This window comes from Falco peregrinus, chromosome 5, assembly GCF_023634155.1.
Source record: "Falco peregrinus isolate bFalPer1 chromosome 5, bFalPer1.pri, whole genome shotgun sequence".
Lineage (NCBI taxonomy): Eukaryota > Metazoa > Chordata > Aves > Falconiformes > Falconidae > Falco > Falco peregrinus.
In genome coordinates, this window is record NC_073725.1 from 115090577 (window position 1) to 115105505 (window position 14929).

The following is a 14929-nucleotide window of genomic DNA, read 5'->3' on the forward strand; positions in this document are numbered from 1 at the left end:
ATTAGAAGATGGCAATACCCCTACCCCTTTGTCTTTTGGGTTGGGGAAATGAATAAGTTCCCAGAACTCTGACCATAGTGCCTGGAAGAGAAAAAGCCTTGGCCTTCTCCACTGTATTTAGCTACTGGTACAGAAAAAGAGGCTGATGACACTTGAAAATCTCCAGACTGGAACAGAGATCTGCCTAGCTCCTCTCATGCCATTTACTGGCCTGAACAGCCATGGCTCAACACATTAGAGGCACATCCGAAGCCAGTGGCTGAGATGTCCCAGGGTGCAAGTATCGCTGCTTTCCTGAATAGCAGTAATATTTACAACATCATAGCTCAGCTTCCCTTGCTCTTTGTTAGTGAGCAGATTCCCAGGGCTGCCTGCAAATCCTATTAGGCTAATGCTGTAGCATCCTCAGGCAACCTCTCAGGATGCTGTAGCATCCTCATGCAACCTCTCAGGATGATGTGCCCTCACCTGTGGCTGCTTCTTTGGTCTTCCCCTCTTTCTCTTCAGGCCTTCAGTCAGTGTAGATGTGTCGGGGTTCACTGGCCTCTCGTTGCTCATGTTAGCACCTTCCACAGTTTCCAGATGATAATCCAACAGATTATTTTTCCATGGACTGGGAAATAAAATGTATCTCCTCTTTCTTTCTCTATCTTGTTATGGATTCTCCTCTACCTGCAAGGCTGAAATAGTGAGAGAGAATAAGGCATGACAGCTTGCTATCCGCTGGAAGACTCTGGGACACAGCAGACATTCAGAAGCGTAACCGTGCTTCATAAATATTAATTGAACCATTCCCTTACATGGCCTATTGTTCAGCTTTCTGAGGCTTTTGGCCAAAGGAGCTGATTGCTCCAGGTGCCACAGTATGTTGGTACCTCTGTCTACCTTTCCTCCCTAGTTAGCCAGTTTCATCCAAACTGACAAAGACAATGTGTTCAGCTCTCTGAACTCCCCTCTTCATCAGCTTCCATTGTCTGAGGAGGAAGGAGGTGGGAGACAAAGTGGTGGTGGCGAGTTAAAAATGCCCGATTCAAGGGCAAAGCTTCATTTGGAGCTCCTATATCATCAGCTAATCAAAGCTAATCCTGAGGACCAAATTCACAGCAGAAAGAGCCTTATAACTGGGTGCTTAAGAGAACAAGTATCAGGATACAAACTCTTATTAAAGAGGTGAATGTGACTCTGTAGCTGCCCCTCAAGAGTTTGTTCCTAATCACTGGCTGAACAGGTGCTGTCTGGAGAGGTGGCCTGACCCCACCTCAGAGTGCTCAGCCTCTGGTCTTGCACAAGGCTCACTGTTTCCTACAGGACAGAAGTCACTCAGACCTGGGCTTTGCTTGGATCTGGAGCACTGGCTTGTCTACTGCAAGTTTTGTATCAGCAGGGTTGCCAACCTCCTCGCTGTCTCCAAGCTCTGCTTAGTTCCTGCTGTGGTTGGAATGAGCCCTGATCTGACTTGTTTGCTCCAATAACCAAGATCACAAGCTGTTGAAGGTACATAGGACACCAATTACTTTCCTTGCTGCTGCTTGAGGTTTCTCCTCTGGCACTGTCTGCCAGAGAAGGTGGCAGTCTGACTGTGAGCCTTTACACCCCCACATCCCAATGCAGAAAGAGACCTTCACCAGAAGCAGCTGGCACCTTAATCCCAGGCTCATTAAGAGAGATGGAGGTCACTAGTCCTGCTTGTGTGTAAGTAAACCCTAGCCAAGGATCCAAGTCCAGCTCCCAGTTTGCTGGTCTGCTGGAAAAAGGCACTTGCACCTCCCTCAGACCTTGGCCCTCCTTTCCTTCTTGCCCAGGAGGGAGAGCTCAAGGAGGGAGATGAGACGGGCTGAGGGGACTGAGCCTGGCTGGATAGAGACCAGCAGTGCTGGCTGAATCCTCTTTTGTCGGTAATTCTTACCACAAAATAAATAGCTGAGAATAGTGCAGCCGGGTAACCAACTTCTGTGCAAAGCCATTGCCACCTTCTCACCTAGACATTGTGTGTGTAATCTGCCTTGCCTATAGAAGTTCTTCTACCTTCACCTAAGAAATGTTTTTTTGCAGCTCTTTGCTCTACCTGTTTTGTTTCTCCTTTCTCACTTGTTAAATTAAAGGTAACAACAGCGTGCTTTAACAGCTCTTTGTCCTATGGGCCCTGAGCGCTGCTGGGTCCCTAAGTCCCTCTGGCAGGCTCTACCTGAGGCAATAAAGGCAGCATTGCAAATAAGAGAACAGCTGCCCCATGAAGAAGAGTGTGACTGTTTTCTTCAACATAATGCTGGAGGGCAGAAGCTGGGTTCGGCTCCAGTTCATGCATGAGCAGCCCTACCCAGCAAACTCCCTCTGGATGTCCCTTTGTGCTCACTGTTGGCACCTGGCTCACAGGTGCTGCTGCACCACTCGGCTTTTCATTCCAAACCTCTGATCAGAGGGCGATGGAAAGCCTGTAGCTCAGGTCTCTGAGTTCAGGCTGCGTCTGGAGGGGAGACAGTTAGGAAAAGAAAAAAAAGTTTCTCTGTACTTGCAAGCCATGCACAGTTGCTGCCAGTTCCCTCAGAGACAAGCATGAAACACTTTTGCAGTCTCTTTCAGAGAAGAGCTGTGCTTTCAGGAACTGTTACCAGAGCTGTGTAGTCTAATCAGATGTTCAAATTCCAAAGATGAGACAGCCTTAACTGTAGATAACAACAAACACCCTGCCCTCTGGTCCAGCTACTGTTTCCTGCATCTGCATTTACTGGTCAGAACTGGGGCTCAAACGGCCTTGTGCTGGTCCTGGCACGTGGGGCTAGCTGAAGCAGGAGGCAGTCCCCGAGGTACACAGGCCCTGGACTGCCCGAAGAGCAGAGGAGCCTTGGTGCCTCTTCCCAAGGGAGCTCCAAGCCAGCCCTGGCTTGTGCTGCACACGGGGTCAGCCCAGAGCACTGCAAAAGTGGCTTGAAGCCTCCTGAGCTTGAGCCTCCCCTCAGGCGCCTGTGGAAAGGGAACAGACAACGCCATAGGAACGTGCAAGTGTGAAAGTGCCGTCCGAGCCAGTGCCCTGAGAAGACATTATGGCTGCTTTGACAACACGGCTTCTACCTATAGATCACAGCAACTGGAAAGCACCGGATCAGTGTTTCTTGGAATTCAGGTCCTAATGATAGTGTGTGGAAAAGATTTAAGGAGGAAATATAAACATGTCCTTGAAAAGCATCATATATGCATGTTTTTTTCCTGGTAATGCCAAAGTGTAAGGAACAGGATGAATGATGAGGTATGGCAGGTATTGTCAAAGAAAACAACAACAGATGTAGTATATGTGGTGAAGGCTGTGCTGATAGGAAGGCTGACTTATGTATCTGTATTTTATTTTTAAATTTCAGATCACACTATCTGCTTGGTCACCTCAGGCTGGACACGCAGAATCTGAAAGCATCACTGGCAGATGCCGCAAGAAAACTTCCAGCCTTCACACCACGTTCTAACAATGCAGTCATGACAGACACTGAAGCCATTCCTCTTATTGACATAGCCTCTCTTACGAGTTCACCGTAACTGAAACCTGCATTAAATCCAAATTTTGCATGTCATTATTCAAGTAGGAGCAACCACAGTGTACAGAACTCATTTTCCCCAGATGCAAAGAAAGTCAGTTCTTACGCAAAGATTGTTTTCTAAATCTTGTTAAGACTGATACACTCTACAAAGTCTTCCACATATCTGGCAAGCTTTCTACAGGCAGGACTGCAGACAAACAGTACAGAGACAGCCAGGAGACAGCAGTGCCTTTGTACATCACTCTTCCACCTTCCCATCACCCACTAAAGGCACATACTTCTTGAAGGCTGGTGTGAAAAGAAAAAAACACAAGCAAAGCTATACAAGCATCAGCTCTTAGGGCTTTTGTAAATTTTACATGACTCAATGTAAGATGCATAAAAAGCAAAAGCACCCACTGCAATTCTACTTCAAATTTCTCAACAATAGCTTTCCATTTATATATATAAAAACCTAAACCAATATTGACTCCCATTGTATACCAAAAACCAGGTATGTTTTCCAGGGTCACTGCACTCCCTGCTGAGAGTGGAGCTAGCAGGGCTGAATTCCAGTCCTATACACTGTCCACAAGATCTAAAAAGTCCAGACACTCACAGGCCTTAAATCACCTTCATGTCAGCCAAGTACACAGCTTTGCAAACGATGCAGATATGTGAACACATGTTTTTGGCAGTATTCAGACCTCTGTGTTGCAGAGACATCACCTAAAACAAAGCATCTCATGTCCCAAAAGCATTCCCAGGGACCTGGCAGAGGGCAGGGGATTCTCACAGTCTAATACTTTGAATCAGATTTGGGTGCTAAGTTGTACAAACCCAGTTTTTCTACCATACCAAATCCTTAAGAAAGAAAAGCTCCTCCTCAGGGCAATGGAGCTGTAGTCCAACACAGGGTATCGAGTAGTGTTCTCGAGGGACTTCTTCCTTTCTACAGACTACAGAGGAAGCCTTGTGGATGTGCTTGCTGACTTGGGCAGGTAAATTAAATGGCAGAACCCCATTCCTAATTGTTTCCTCGGGGAGGTTAAATTTTATGCTATGTCCTCAGGAGAGATACAATAGGACACAGGGATGCTTGAGACATTGTACTAAACCCTCTAAACTGTGTGCATGATTCACAGCAAGCGCTACCAGAAAATGACACTCTAGCTGCAGTGCCCGCATAGGAAATACAGAGCTCAGAAAGCCTTGTTCAAGGCATAATAGGAGCATGATTATAAGAGGCCCTTCATTACAGCCTTAACTCCGGCACTGTCTCTATAATAATAGCAAAAATCTATCCACAGAGCACAACTCCCACTTAGTAGCACAGCACCATTGTTCAGCTGTCACGTGTGACAAAGTAAATCCAGGGTAACTTCACTGACGTGAACATGGTCACTCTCGTAAAAGGGAGGGGGGGGGGATTTGGCCCAAGTCCTGCATCAAGTGGAAGAGGATAAAAGACTTTGTTAAAGACATCTAAAGAAGGGGACTAAAAAGGCCAGGCAGAGAAAAACCTTTCATTCCAGTAACTGTAGTAATAACCATCTGCACTTGCATTATGAGAAATTACTTTCACCTTCCAAGAAATCAAATGCTCATGTCTTTTCAGATCTCGCAGCAGATCAAGAAATAACACAGCTTGTCATGGTTCCCCATGGACCGTTTTACCAGAAAAGCAGGACAGCCAAGCTCTAGAATATCTCCCTTGGGAAAGAGCAGTGGTAGTAACGCTCTGGCAAATGCACTTTTCTGCCAGATTTTTCTGTGAAATGAGGAACTTATGGGCTACTAAATCAAGCTTGTGGCAACAGCAGGTAACTGCCATGGTCTCATCAATCACATATCAGAAACATAAATAACCTCACAAGGCGATTTCCCTAACTACTTTTAGTGGCTAAGTCTAAGCCTTCTTTGGTGTCATGCTTAAAAGACTCCTATTTCCTTGCCTGGTTTTTGTTTTCTTTTTTTAAGGAGCAATTTATTGTCATTAGTTCTAGCATCTCTAGAGTCCTTCAGCAGCAACATTCCTCTCTCCTCCATTTTTAAACCTACTCTATGAGATAAAGACACATTAATTGGATGTCCCCCATCTATCTTGCCCAGCTGAACAAGCCAGTGTGTTCCAGTTCTTGGGATGTGATCATATCTCCTGATCATTTTGGATGTCATTTACACGCTTTGCAATCCGAGCTCAACACTTCTGAATATGATAAGGATTCTTACTCTCAAACCTGTTTTCAGTGAGGACATCTTGACTAACTTAACCTCCCACTTATCTGAGAAGCATGGGCTAAGCAGCAGTTCAGTTGGAAAAATTCAGGTTTTGTGTAACATTAGTAGCATGACCTACCCAACTGATTCAACCAGCAAGCTATTCCACCACCTCCAGCATGTCCCAACTGATAGAATATCCAATTCAGAAGACAGAAACTATTCAAGCTTACAGAGGACAGATAAACCACCCCAGGAACTGTACAGGCTTCCATATTTCATATCAGTTCTAGGGACCAGTTCAAGGCCTGAACAGGAACTTCTGGTAGCTACCTACAGAGCTGCACTTCCGACTTTGTTATAGATTTCTCTGTGTAACTCTAATGAAAGGGCCTTCGTGTGTTTCAGTTCCCCATCCACAAAGTGTGCATACTTCCCTGACTGCTGAGCTATGCTGGTGATGGGGCTGCGGGGAAAGAACCCAAGAGAGGCAGAAAGAAGCCATCCTGCCTGTGCCTGTTCCTCTGAGACAGCCAGCACAGTAGGCAGGTGCTACCAGCTGTGATGGAAGCTTATGGACTAAACTCCTGTTTACTAGGAAACAGTGCTAGAAACTTTTTTTACATTGGAGACATGCACAGCTACATGGGAAAAGGGTTGCTGATTACCGAGTCTCAAGCAATGATGTGGACATGAACAGCCTCTGTTTCCTAGTTCCCAGATCCTGAGCACCCAGCTTCAGCACACTGCAAGGGCACCTCTTGAACAAACCTATGATTGATGCAATGCTTGTGAACTTCTCTGTCTAGATACCTGAGCCAGCTACCAGTCTGAGAGGCACCCTGCTTATCCTAATCCATACTGCCACTAATCATAGAAATACTACCATGGCTCTGCCGTAGCTAGCCTAACATAGTCCCATTTCTCCCTTGGAAAAGTGAGGCTTCGCACTTGTTTGTGGAATGAGTCAGGCCAGGTGGGGATCCTAGCTGCCCTGAGGTTCTGTTCATTTCTGTACGTGCAGGACTTTTCCTGAAGGCTGCCACATACTCCCACAGTGAAGGGCTCAACCTCAGTCCTACCTCAGTGCCACCAGCTCCCCAGCCCTGCCAAGGGCCCAGGCTTCCTGTGGTCAGAGCAGGCAAAGCAAGGAGGCAGTTAACCATCCCAGGGAAGATGTGTAAAAGCATGCTGGATGCCAAGACCAGAGAAGAAGAGAGATCTGGAACTTGTTCCTGACTCTCATCTTGGGCAAGTCACGTAATCTTTCTGTGCTTCACATTTTCTGTCTATAAGATTAAGGAATAACACTGGAAGTATTAGAAGTATTAACACTTGTCCTCAACCTGGGGTGGAGAGACTGAGGATTAAATCATTCTGATTTGTAGGGTACAACTCAGAAACCCCAGCAGAAGGGAACAGAGAAAGACATTAGCAGACTGCACCAGCAGCCTCCCCCATGCTGTGTTTGGCAGCACAAAGGAGAGGCTGTCACAACTGAAGAAAAACAGCCCAGATCAGCCACATCCTGCTGGGCAGAAAAACACACCCTCACCCTCTTTCCCCAGGAAGCTGAAGTGGGATCAGTTTGGCCAAAGCTGTAACCTGGAGTCCCCTGCCCTGGGAACGCGGCACAGCAGCGCTGGGGTGCGATTAGGGGTCCCTGGAGCTGCAGTGCTGCCAGCCTGCACAGCGCTTCTCGCCCGCTCCCGAAGCCGAGCAGGCAGCGGAGACAGGGTTCTCACCATCTCTATCCAAGGAAACTCACGTACCCAACTCAGGACCCCAAGTCTTGAGGCCTCCACCTGAGGTCTTAAGACACCCTTCCAACACTTCTCGCAAAAGTATCAAGCAAGATCAGTGACACTCAGTGCCTCTGTGAGGATTGCAGACTCCCCAGCATTGCACATTAAGAGTCTGTTAAAGTTGTCCCTTAGGGAATTTGCCCAAAGACCCAAATGTTTGATAAAGGACTCTCTTCTCTTGAGAGTATCTGTCCCTACACTTTCACCAAAAAGCAAGCTCCCCAAGCACTGCAGAGTTAAACCAGTGGAGAAGAAACAACAGTATTCACAGGGTAATAAAAGGATAAGGAGATATCTGTGGTTACTAAAACAAAATTGAAAATCAGAGTCTTCTCTTACTTCAGATAAGCCTCACTCCGCCACCAAATTACTATCTTGTTCAGCCCAACTACTGACATCAGCCAAACACTGTCCACTTGCACAAACCCAGGAAACGGCCCTCTGAATTTCCTGGTGAGGACAGGCACTTTGGCACCTGCCATGGCGACATACGAGGCAGCAAGATGCAATTTATTAATCCCTGTGCCTTAATAAACCCCAGTGCTTTGCAGATGAGCTCGGCATACACATTTCAAATGCAGGCTGGCTAATGCGGTAAGAAAGGAACAAGATTACCTGTTGAGAAGTTGGGCAGCACCACTTGACCTGACCCCAGCAGACCTAGCAATGAGGGCAGGAGAGCAAGACAGAGGTATCCAGCAGCTGACACCCCTCCTGCACTGGAGAGAAGCAGCTAAGAGAAATCTCTGCACACATTCGTTTCAGGAGCCTTACAATGAGCTGAACGCTATTTATTGCGCTCCCAGTTAGCAATATGGAAAGCAGCATGAGCGCTGCCAGTGATCTCCTTCCGATGGCAGTCCTGAGTAGCAACAGCAAGTGAAACTGAGTTCACCTCAGCCTGCCTGGAACCTCACACTAAACCAGCAACAACCAAAAATAAGAACACCCCACCCCAGCCCACTCACACCAGCCAGCTTGTACCACTGCCCTGCTTGCTAAAAATAAGGCCCATTTCCAAACGTGAAATGAATGATCTGAATAAAGGGGACAGATCGTTTCGCAGACTTCCTTCTTTACAAATGCTAGAAAGAATCACGCTGACCCTGTTTTATGAAAGAAAAATACCAGAACAAAGAAACCCCAAATGGGTAGCCCCAGGAAGGCTTGTGATAACAAAGTGGTTATTAATCTGAGTGCAAAATGTGCTCAGGGCATTTACTGTAAGCCACAAAAAAATGGGAAGCTGACTTCACTTGAGCATAAATATACATGGCTCTAAGTTCGGTATTCAACATTAATTATGTGAACAACCATTAGGGCTGGCAAAAGTCCCCAGAAGTATTTTGCAAAAAAGAATGCAGACTTTTCATATGACTGACTTGGTATATTTAAGACATTTATATTGTGTTTTTTGCACCATTAGCAAACCCAGAAAATTTAAAAAAATCTCAATCTGTACCTGTATAAAACCCATCAGAGTATCTTAGAGACAAAGTCTGAGACTCTTCTTTATGTCAAGTAGTATATTGTTTACAGTGACAGTACAATTGAATAAACTGAAACCTAATTTTTTTTCTCAGAGCTGTCCATATAAAAGATCACTTGAGTTCCTTGGTGATTTATGAAGGTGTCAGTAATGCACTTAAATCACTTACTGCAATCTGGAAAATACCAGTCTCTAGCTTATTAAACCATGGGAATGATGATCTCTTCTTTAAACGTGTACATGGGGGCTCTGGAGATGTGTCCAGCTCTTGGGGCTGCCATGTGTTTCCTCTGTAACCTCAGGAAAGTCACCGTTCCTTTGTACTCAGTTTCCCACATGTAAAATGGGGATAACACACAACACACAGAACACCTGGCTTATTTAGACAGTATTTTCTTGGCCAAGAAATAAATTTCCCACACATAATTACACAGGTCTTAGACAAAGTGCCTCAAGACTTTACTTGGAGCTCCTAACCACTAATAAAACAAAATGAACATGAAATATTAAGAAAAGCCTTTAAGCACCCCTGCAACAATATCTGATCTAAAAATCATTTAAAAGTATATGAATTCAAGTACCTGAAAATTATCTATTAATCTAAATGCTTAAATATATGTAGCTAATCCATCAAAAATCTTCCTGCAGACACACTACTGTATCGTATAGAAACATGCAAATTCTTTTCATTTTTTTAAATTAAAATATTTTAATATTATTTTAAATATCACTAGAGACAAAACTGTATGCATGCTGTAGAAACAGTGTAATCATAAAGTCTAGGTCAGATTTTGAACTGTTATGCTTTGTATGAAATGAAGAAATCTGCAGTTCGTATGGATACTTCCTGGAAAGGAAATTTTAAACTTGATTCTACAGCGCTAAACCAGAGATGGTTGACTGTCCACAAGTACAAAGAACATCATTAATACTGTAAAAATTAAACTTCTAGTTAGAAAATGTCAGATATAAAATTGGCACATGGAGTCCTATTTAACCTTTATTGGGCATATATTGAAGAATAGTGTCTTTAATTTAATATCCACACTTCATAATTTCATTAGCATTTAAGGCCAAGAAAAATGATTCAATAATTCTGTATATAAATGACTGTCATTTCATCATTATCCTTGGACTGAGCCCAAAACTTTTATACTTGGCTGAAACATCAGTCCCAGAAAATCATGTGTTCTTGATTTAAAGACATCATGGGATGGAGAATGTACCACTACTGTTGGACATGTGTTCCAGTGGTTAATCCCCTTTAAAAAAGATGCCTAATTTACAATTTGATTTGTGTGCTTTCAGATTGCAGGTGCTGGTTCTTATCATACTTTTCTCAGATAAGCACCCAGCCTACCTGTTTCCTACCTCCCCTGCTCAGCGATACTTCTACACTGTTATCAAGTCTACTCACACTATTCTTCAAAAAAATTAAATAGTCTGAGTTCCTTAAGTCTCACACTATAAAGCTTTTTTTTCCTAAAAAAAAAAAAAAACAAACCACCACAAAAAAAAATGTGTGCCCCTCTCCTCATCTTCAAATATTAATAAATTTTAAGAAGAGAGCCTGTTCACAATTGCACCATCTTAGGCAATTTCTCTTTCAGAGGCCCCATGAAGGAGGAACAAGCATGAGCTGGACCAAGCAGAAGAAAAACAGCAGCAGCCAAATCTGGAGGACAGAAGTCCTTCAAATTCCCTCCCCTTAGATAGGGGGTGGGGGGGGTGGAATATCAAATTAGCAAGGTTTCCATTCCTGAGTGACTTGCTAAGCTATTAATGTCCTGAGAGGGTTTGGTGTGTTTGCAGCAAGACCTGCTCTACACAAGGGCTAGCTTGTGCCTGCGAGATAGTTACTAGCTTCCTTTAGGAAACATCCAGATTTTACCACAATGCAGTGCAAGTCTCTGCCTGCATCCCTGTTCCTTATCTTCTCTCTTCCAGAAACTAGACTGGTCACTGTGGTATAGCATGATAGACACAGGCTAACACCAACTGTAGATTCATTTGTGTATAATCCCTTTCTGTTAGACAGGTGTATACAAAGAGCTTCATTCACTGCTGTCCTGATCTTGTCAGACCCTCTCATGTGCACAAACCTGTATCTCGTAACAGTAATGAAAGCTAGTTTCACAGTAATTGTTCTATACATGCTTATTATTTAGGCTGTATTAATGAATATTTTAACTAGAGATTGGGCTGAGGTGTGATTTCCACAAGATAAGAAATAGATTTGCTATGCTCTATTTTTTCATTGTAATGGAAGTGTGCCCCATAATATTATATTTCTTAATTCTTTCATATTATGCTCAACAGCAATTCAAACTCTCTGGATGACGCAAGGTTACAAAATCTCACTTTGAGAAAAGTTGTGGACTTGCCCGAAGGTCTCCAAAAATCAGAGGCTTAGAAAACATGGCCTGTGAGGAAAGATTGAGGAACTGGGTTGTTAAAAATAGAGATAGGAGAACAGGAGGAACATGATAATGGCTTTCAAATACACTGAATAGTGTGGCATATAGGAAAGTAGTAACGTATGGATAGGATAAAAAGTCAGTTTCAATGCAGAAGTGAGTTAGGCTGAACATTAAGGAAAGCCTAATGACTTCACGGTCAGGACAGCAGAACATGGGAATAAGCTACGAGTTTGTGGAGCCTCTGCCCATGGAGAAGCTAAAAAGTGGGTCACACACATGTACTAGGATTGACATGTGCTTGGCAGCTTCTCAGACTGTCTCACAGATCTCTTCTCAATGACATGAAGTTTCTAACTAGGCCACAGTTACGTATACTCATGCAGAACCATATCCATCAAAAGGCCAGAACAGCTGATTCCTAGGGCCGCTCACAGAATTATTTTCTAGTTGTTCTCCATGGCTACAAAATCTCCTGAACTGGCTGGGTATTACTTTAGAGTCTTTGGAATCTACCTGTTCCTACAGCTACAGAGCTTGTGATTCACATGGCGTAAGCTAAGGGATGTTTCACTATTTCAGGCCCAAAATGCTGTCAATTAATTACCAGAGGTGGTAGAATCTGGTTCTTGCAATGGGAAGGATGAATCCTGTTAAAACAACACCATAAACACTATATGCTGGTAAGAAGGCTGACCCTTTTCTGCCTTTATAGCAGAAGACAGTTGCTGTTTCTGACAATGTGCAGACAAAGAAGGTGGGACAACTAAGAACGAGAAAAGGAGAGGGAACAGCTTTGCTGCAGGCGAGAAAGGTGCAGTTAGAATTAGAAAGAGCTCACACCTTGCTCGATAAAGCCATGTGAAGACATTGCGAATGATGGCCTGGAGATGGCCTTGAATGACCTTTGTAACACAGAATGAACTTTCCATCAGCAGCTAGCCGAGTATGAATGAGGACTAGATCCCAACGGGAAACTAAAGGCTGGATAATTCTCATCTGTGACCAGAGGCAACCAAAAGCATCAACAAAGGGACTCGTGGCAAGCAGTCTGTATTGGAGGGCTACTCCCTAAGATGCAGAACATGGAGTCTGTAGCTGGGGAGCACAGATTGGCAGGCACAGCAAACAGCTTGGGGGGTAGGTGTACACATGGAGGAAGATTTATATTTCTGTGGGAGACAATTATCCCTTTAGGTTCCCATCCAAAGGAGCTGCACAGCAGCACCACATAAAAGTGGAGCATTAAAAGAAAATGCAGTAGCTCCTCGTGAAGTGATACTTACAGCTACCCAAAGATGCTTTGCTGGCAAGAGGATTTTATTAGCATCCCACGCTGAAGGTCTGAATTTCTGTAAGAGAGATGCAGTGGAAGACAGACAAACCTCTTTCTCCCCCACATCTGAATAAAGCCATTCTGAGAATTGCAACATACATCCCAGAAGGGCTCCTGTAACAATTGTGTCCTTCTTCCAATGTTCCCGTAGAAAGTTATCAGGTAGACCAAAGGCTGGTGTGCTCCAGCAAAAGATTCAGAGATGCGTCCCAGACACTAAGGCAAACAGACTCATGCTAAGGGAGCAACAATGGTAGTGCAGACCATGCTCCCTCCCCTGATTTTCCAATGTGTATCCCCTGTGCAGCTTCAAGATACCATTACTTGAATCCCTCTAGGTGTTAAAAGAGGATGAGTGAAAGAGGAAGAGTGAGAGGGAGAAGATCACATGTACTTCTAAATACTACCAGATTTTTTATGGTGAGGCTGAAGAGCTCATGAAGTCAGGCTGTTTTGGAAAGATGTCTGCAAAGAACCAATAAGCATACTGATGGATTAGCTGCAGAGCCAGTGCTGGGCTCACAGCACAGGTAAAGCCTCCAGGCTAGGCCCCTGGCAAGGTGGCTGCTGCTTGCTGTTGCTCACAAACGGCGCTTCAGAAGGAAGCATTCCCTTCCCCAGAGTGGAACCAAACCAGTTAGTCACAGACTTAATATTTAAGAACCTAGAGTGAAAAGGCACCAAAAAGCAAGACCTAAGGTGTGAGACCTACTTAGTAAAACCAAATGACCAATGCCCCCCCGGGACAGGGGACTAAGAAGACTTTAGTCTCAGTATTAGCACTGTGGGGTGCAGAATGCATGCTACAATAGAGGAATGAACACAGCACAGCTCCAGCATCACTGCCACAGGTATAAGAAAGCACAGCCCTAACTTCATGAACTTGTACTGCCCGTGCCTGAGACAATGTGCAACAGATTGTTTGAAGAAAATTGCAGGAAATTGTATATTATCTATATGTGTCCTGTTTTTATCCCTTTATTTCACTATCCCTTGAGGAAAGACATGATGTTAACACATAGCCAGAGAAGAACACATTTTGCCTTACCTTTGTCAAAAGGCTACCGGAAGAAAGAAGGGAAGGAAATAGAATATATAAGCAAAATATAAGTGCCTGAAGTGTTGCTCCCACTCCTTTACCAGGCACACACAAATCCTGGGGAGAAATCAGGAGTCTCCATTAACTTCAAAGAGATGCTTTTTCAAACCTTCCGTCGAAAGGGTGACAACTTCTGTATCACCACACAGTGGCACTCTCCCCACACATTTCCTAGAGGGAACGGCAGGTTTTTTTCTCCATTACCAAGATACCTATAAGCATAAATGCCACTGAGATGAGACAGGGTTTTCAGAAACCACCAGTAACTGAAAAACACGCAACTTGGAACCAGCAGAGATGGTTAAACACCTGCTTTGACAGCACAAGTATTAGCTGATTACAAGTTGTTAGAAACAATCTGTTTTATTGCTGGTAAATCTGTTCCCCGCCCCACCCACCCCCCCCACACCCCCTTCTCTACACACTTTACTTGCACTTCAACATTCTGACTTCACCATTTTGAGATCTCAGGTGCTTCATGCTACTTCTACCTTCCGTAACTCTGGCAGCACCACTCTATACTCTGGCAAATCATTTATTCTCCATGGCTTCCCAAGCCCTAAGACTCCCAAGCAAATACACATCCAAACACCTCTCTGCTAGACATACCTAACGTGAAGATTTATTCAAGGTGAAAACAGCGGTGTGTTGATAGGACTGCTGCAGACAAACAGGACTAAGTAAGGGGAAGTGATGGAAAAGTAGGGATGAGCTGGAAGACAGCCATTCACACAGGCTTTCCTGGTCAGTCTTGATTTTTCTGCTTAAGTACCAAACGTTCAGGGACAAACATAAGCCTTAATCTTTATGACCTAAACATAACTTGCACAGAGACAAGGTATCAGAGCTGATGTCTGTAATGATGCACATAAGACAGTGGAAGCTTACATGGTGTGAAAAGTCCCGCTCAGCCCTCCTGACTGACCTTTGGATGGGGCTATGTCCTACTGCAGGTGGGATATCTGTCCACCCCAACACTTTCTCCAAGTTCTTTAAGCCACAGATTGATTGTTTGGGATTTGCAGATAGCAACTCAGGTGTATTTACCCTTCAGTAA

The 14929-nt window shown here is 44.4% G+C and overlaps 3 protein-coding genes across 9 annotated transcripts in view; 2 read left to right on the forward strand and 1 right to left on the reverse strand.

The window, feature by feature from the left end:
• Nucleotides 1-3578, forward strand: part of C5H3orf18 (chromosome 5 C3orf18 homolog) — a 27868-nt gene extending 24290 nt beyond the window's left edge. The window contains exon 5 of the mRNA XM_055805018.1: nucleotides 3354-3578. Coding sequence (XP_055660993.1) covers nucleotides 3354-3455 — 102 coding nt within the window. The 3' untranslated portion in view covers nucleotides 3456-3578. The remainder of the gene's footprint in view (nucleotides 1-3353) is intronic.
• LOC114011463 (high mobility group protein HMGI-C-like) overlaps nucleotides 1-8894 on the reverse strand; it is a 20262-nt gene extending 11368 nt beyond the window's left edge. Inside the window, exons 1-3 of one of the 5 annotated variants that reach the window (XM_055805025.1) lie at nucleotides 8147-8894; nucleotides 2318-2464; nucleotides 469-680 (exon numbers count right to left, since the gene is read on the reverse strand). In XM_055805025.1, the coding sequence (XP_055661000.1) occupies nucleotides 469-558 (90 nt within the window). In that variant the 5' untranslated portion in view covers nucleotides 559-680; nucleotides 2318-2464; nucleotides 8147-8894. Of the gene's footprint in view, nucleotides 1-468; nucleotides 681-2185; nucleotides 2465-8146 lie in introns of those variants that run through there. The other 4 variants (XM_055805024.1, XM_055805028.1, XM_027783175.2 and 1 more) reach the window with 4 other exon arrangements.
• CACNA2D2 (calcium voltage-gated channel auxiliary subunit alpha2delta 2) overlaps nucleotides 1-14929 on the forward strand; it is a 454520-nt gene that overhangs the window by 73830 nt on the left and 365761 nt on the right. The window lies entirely within an intron of this gene.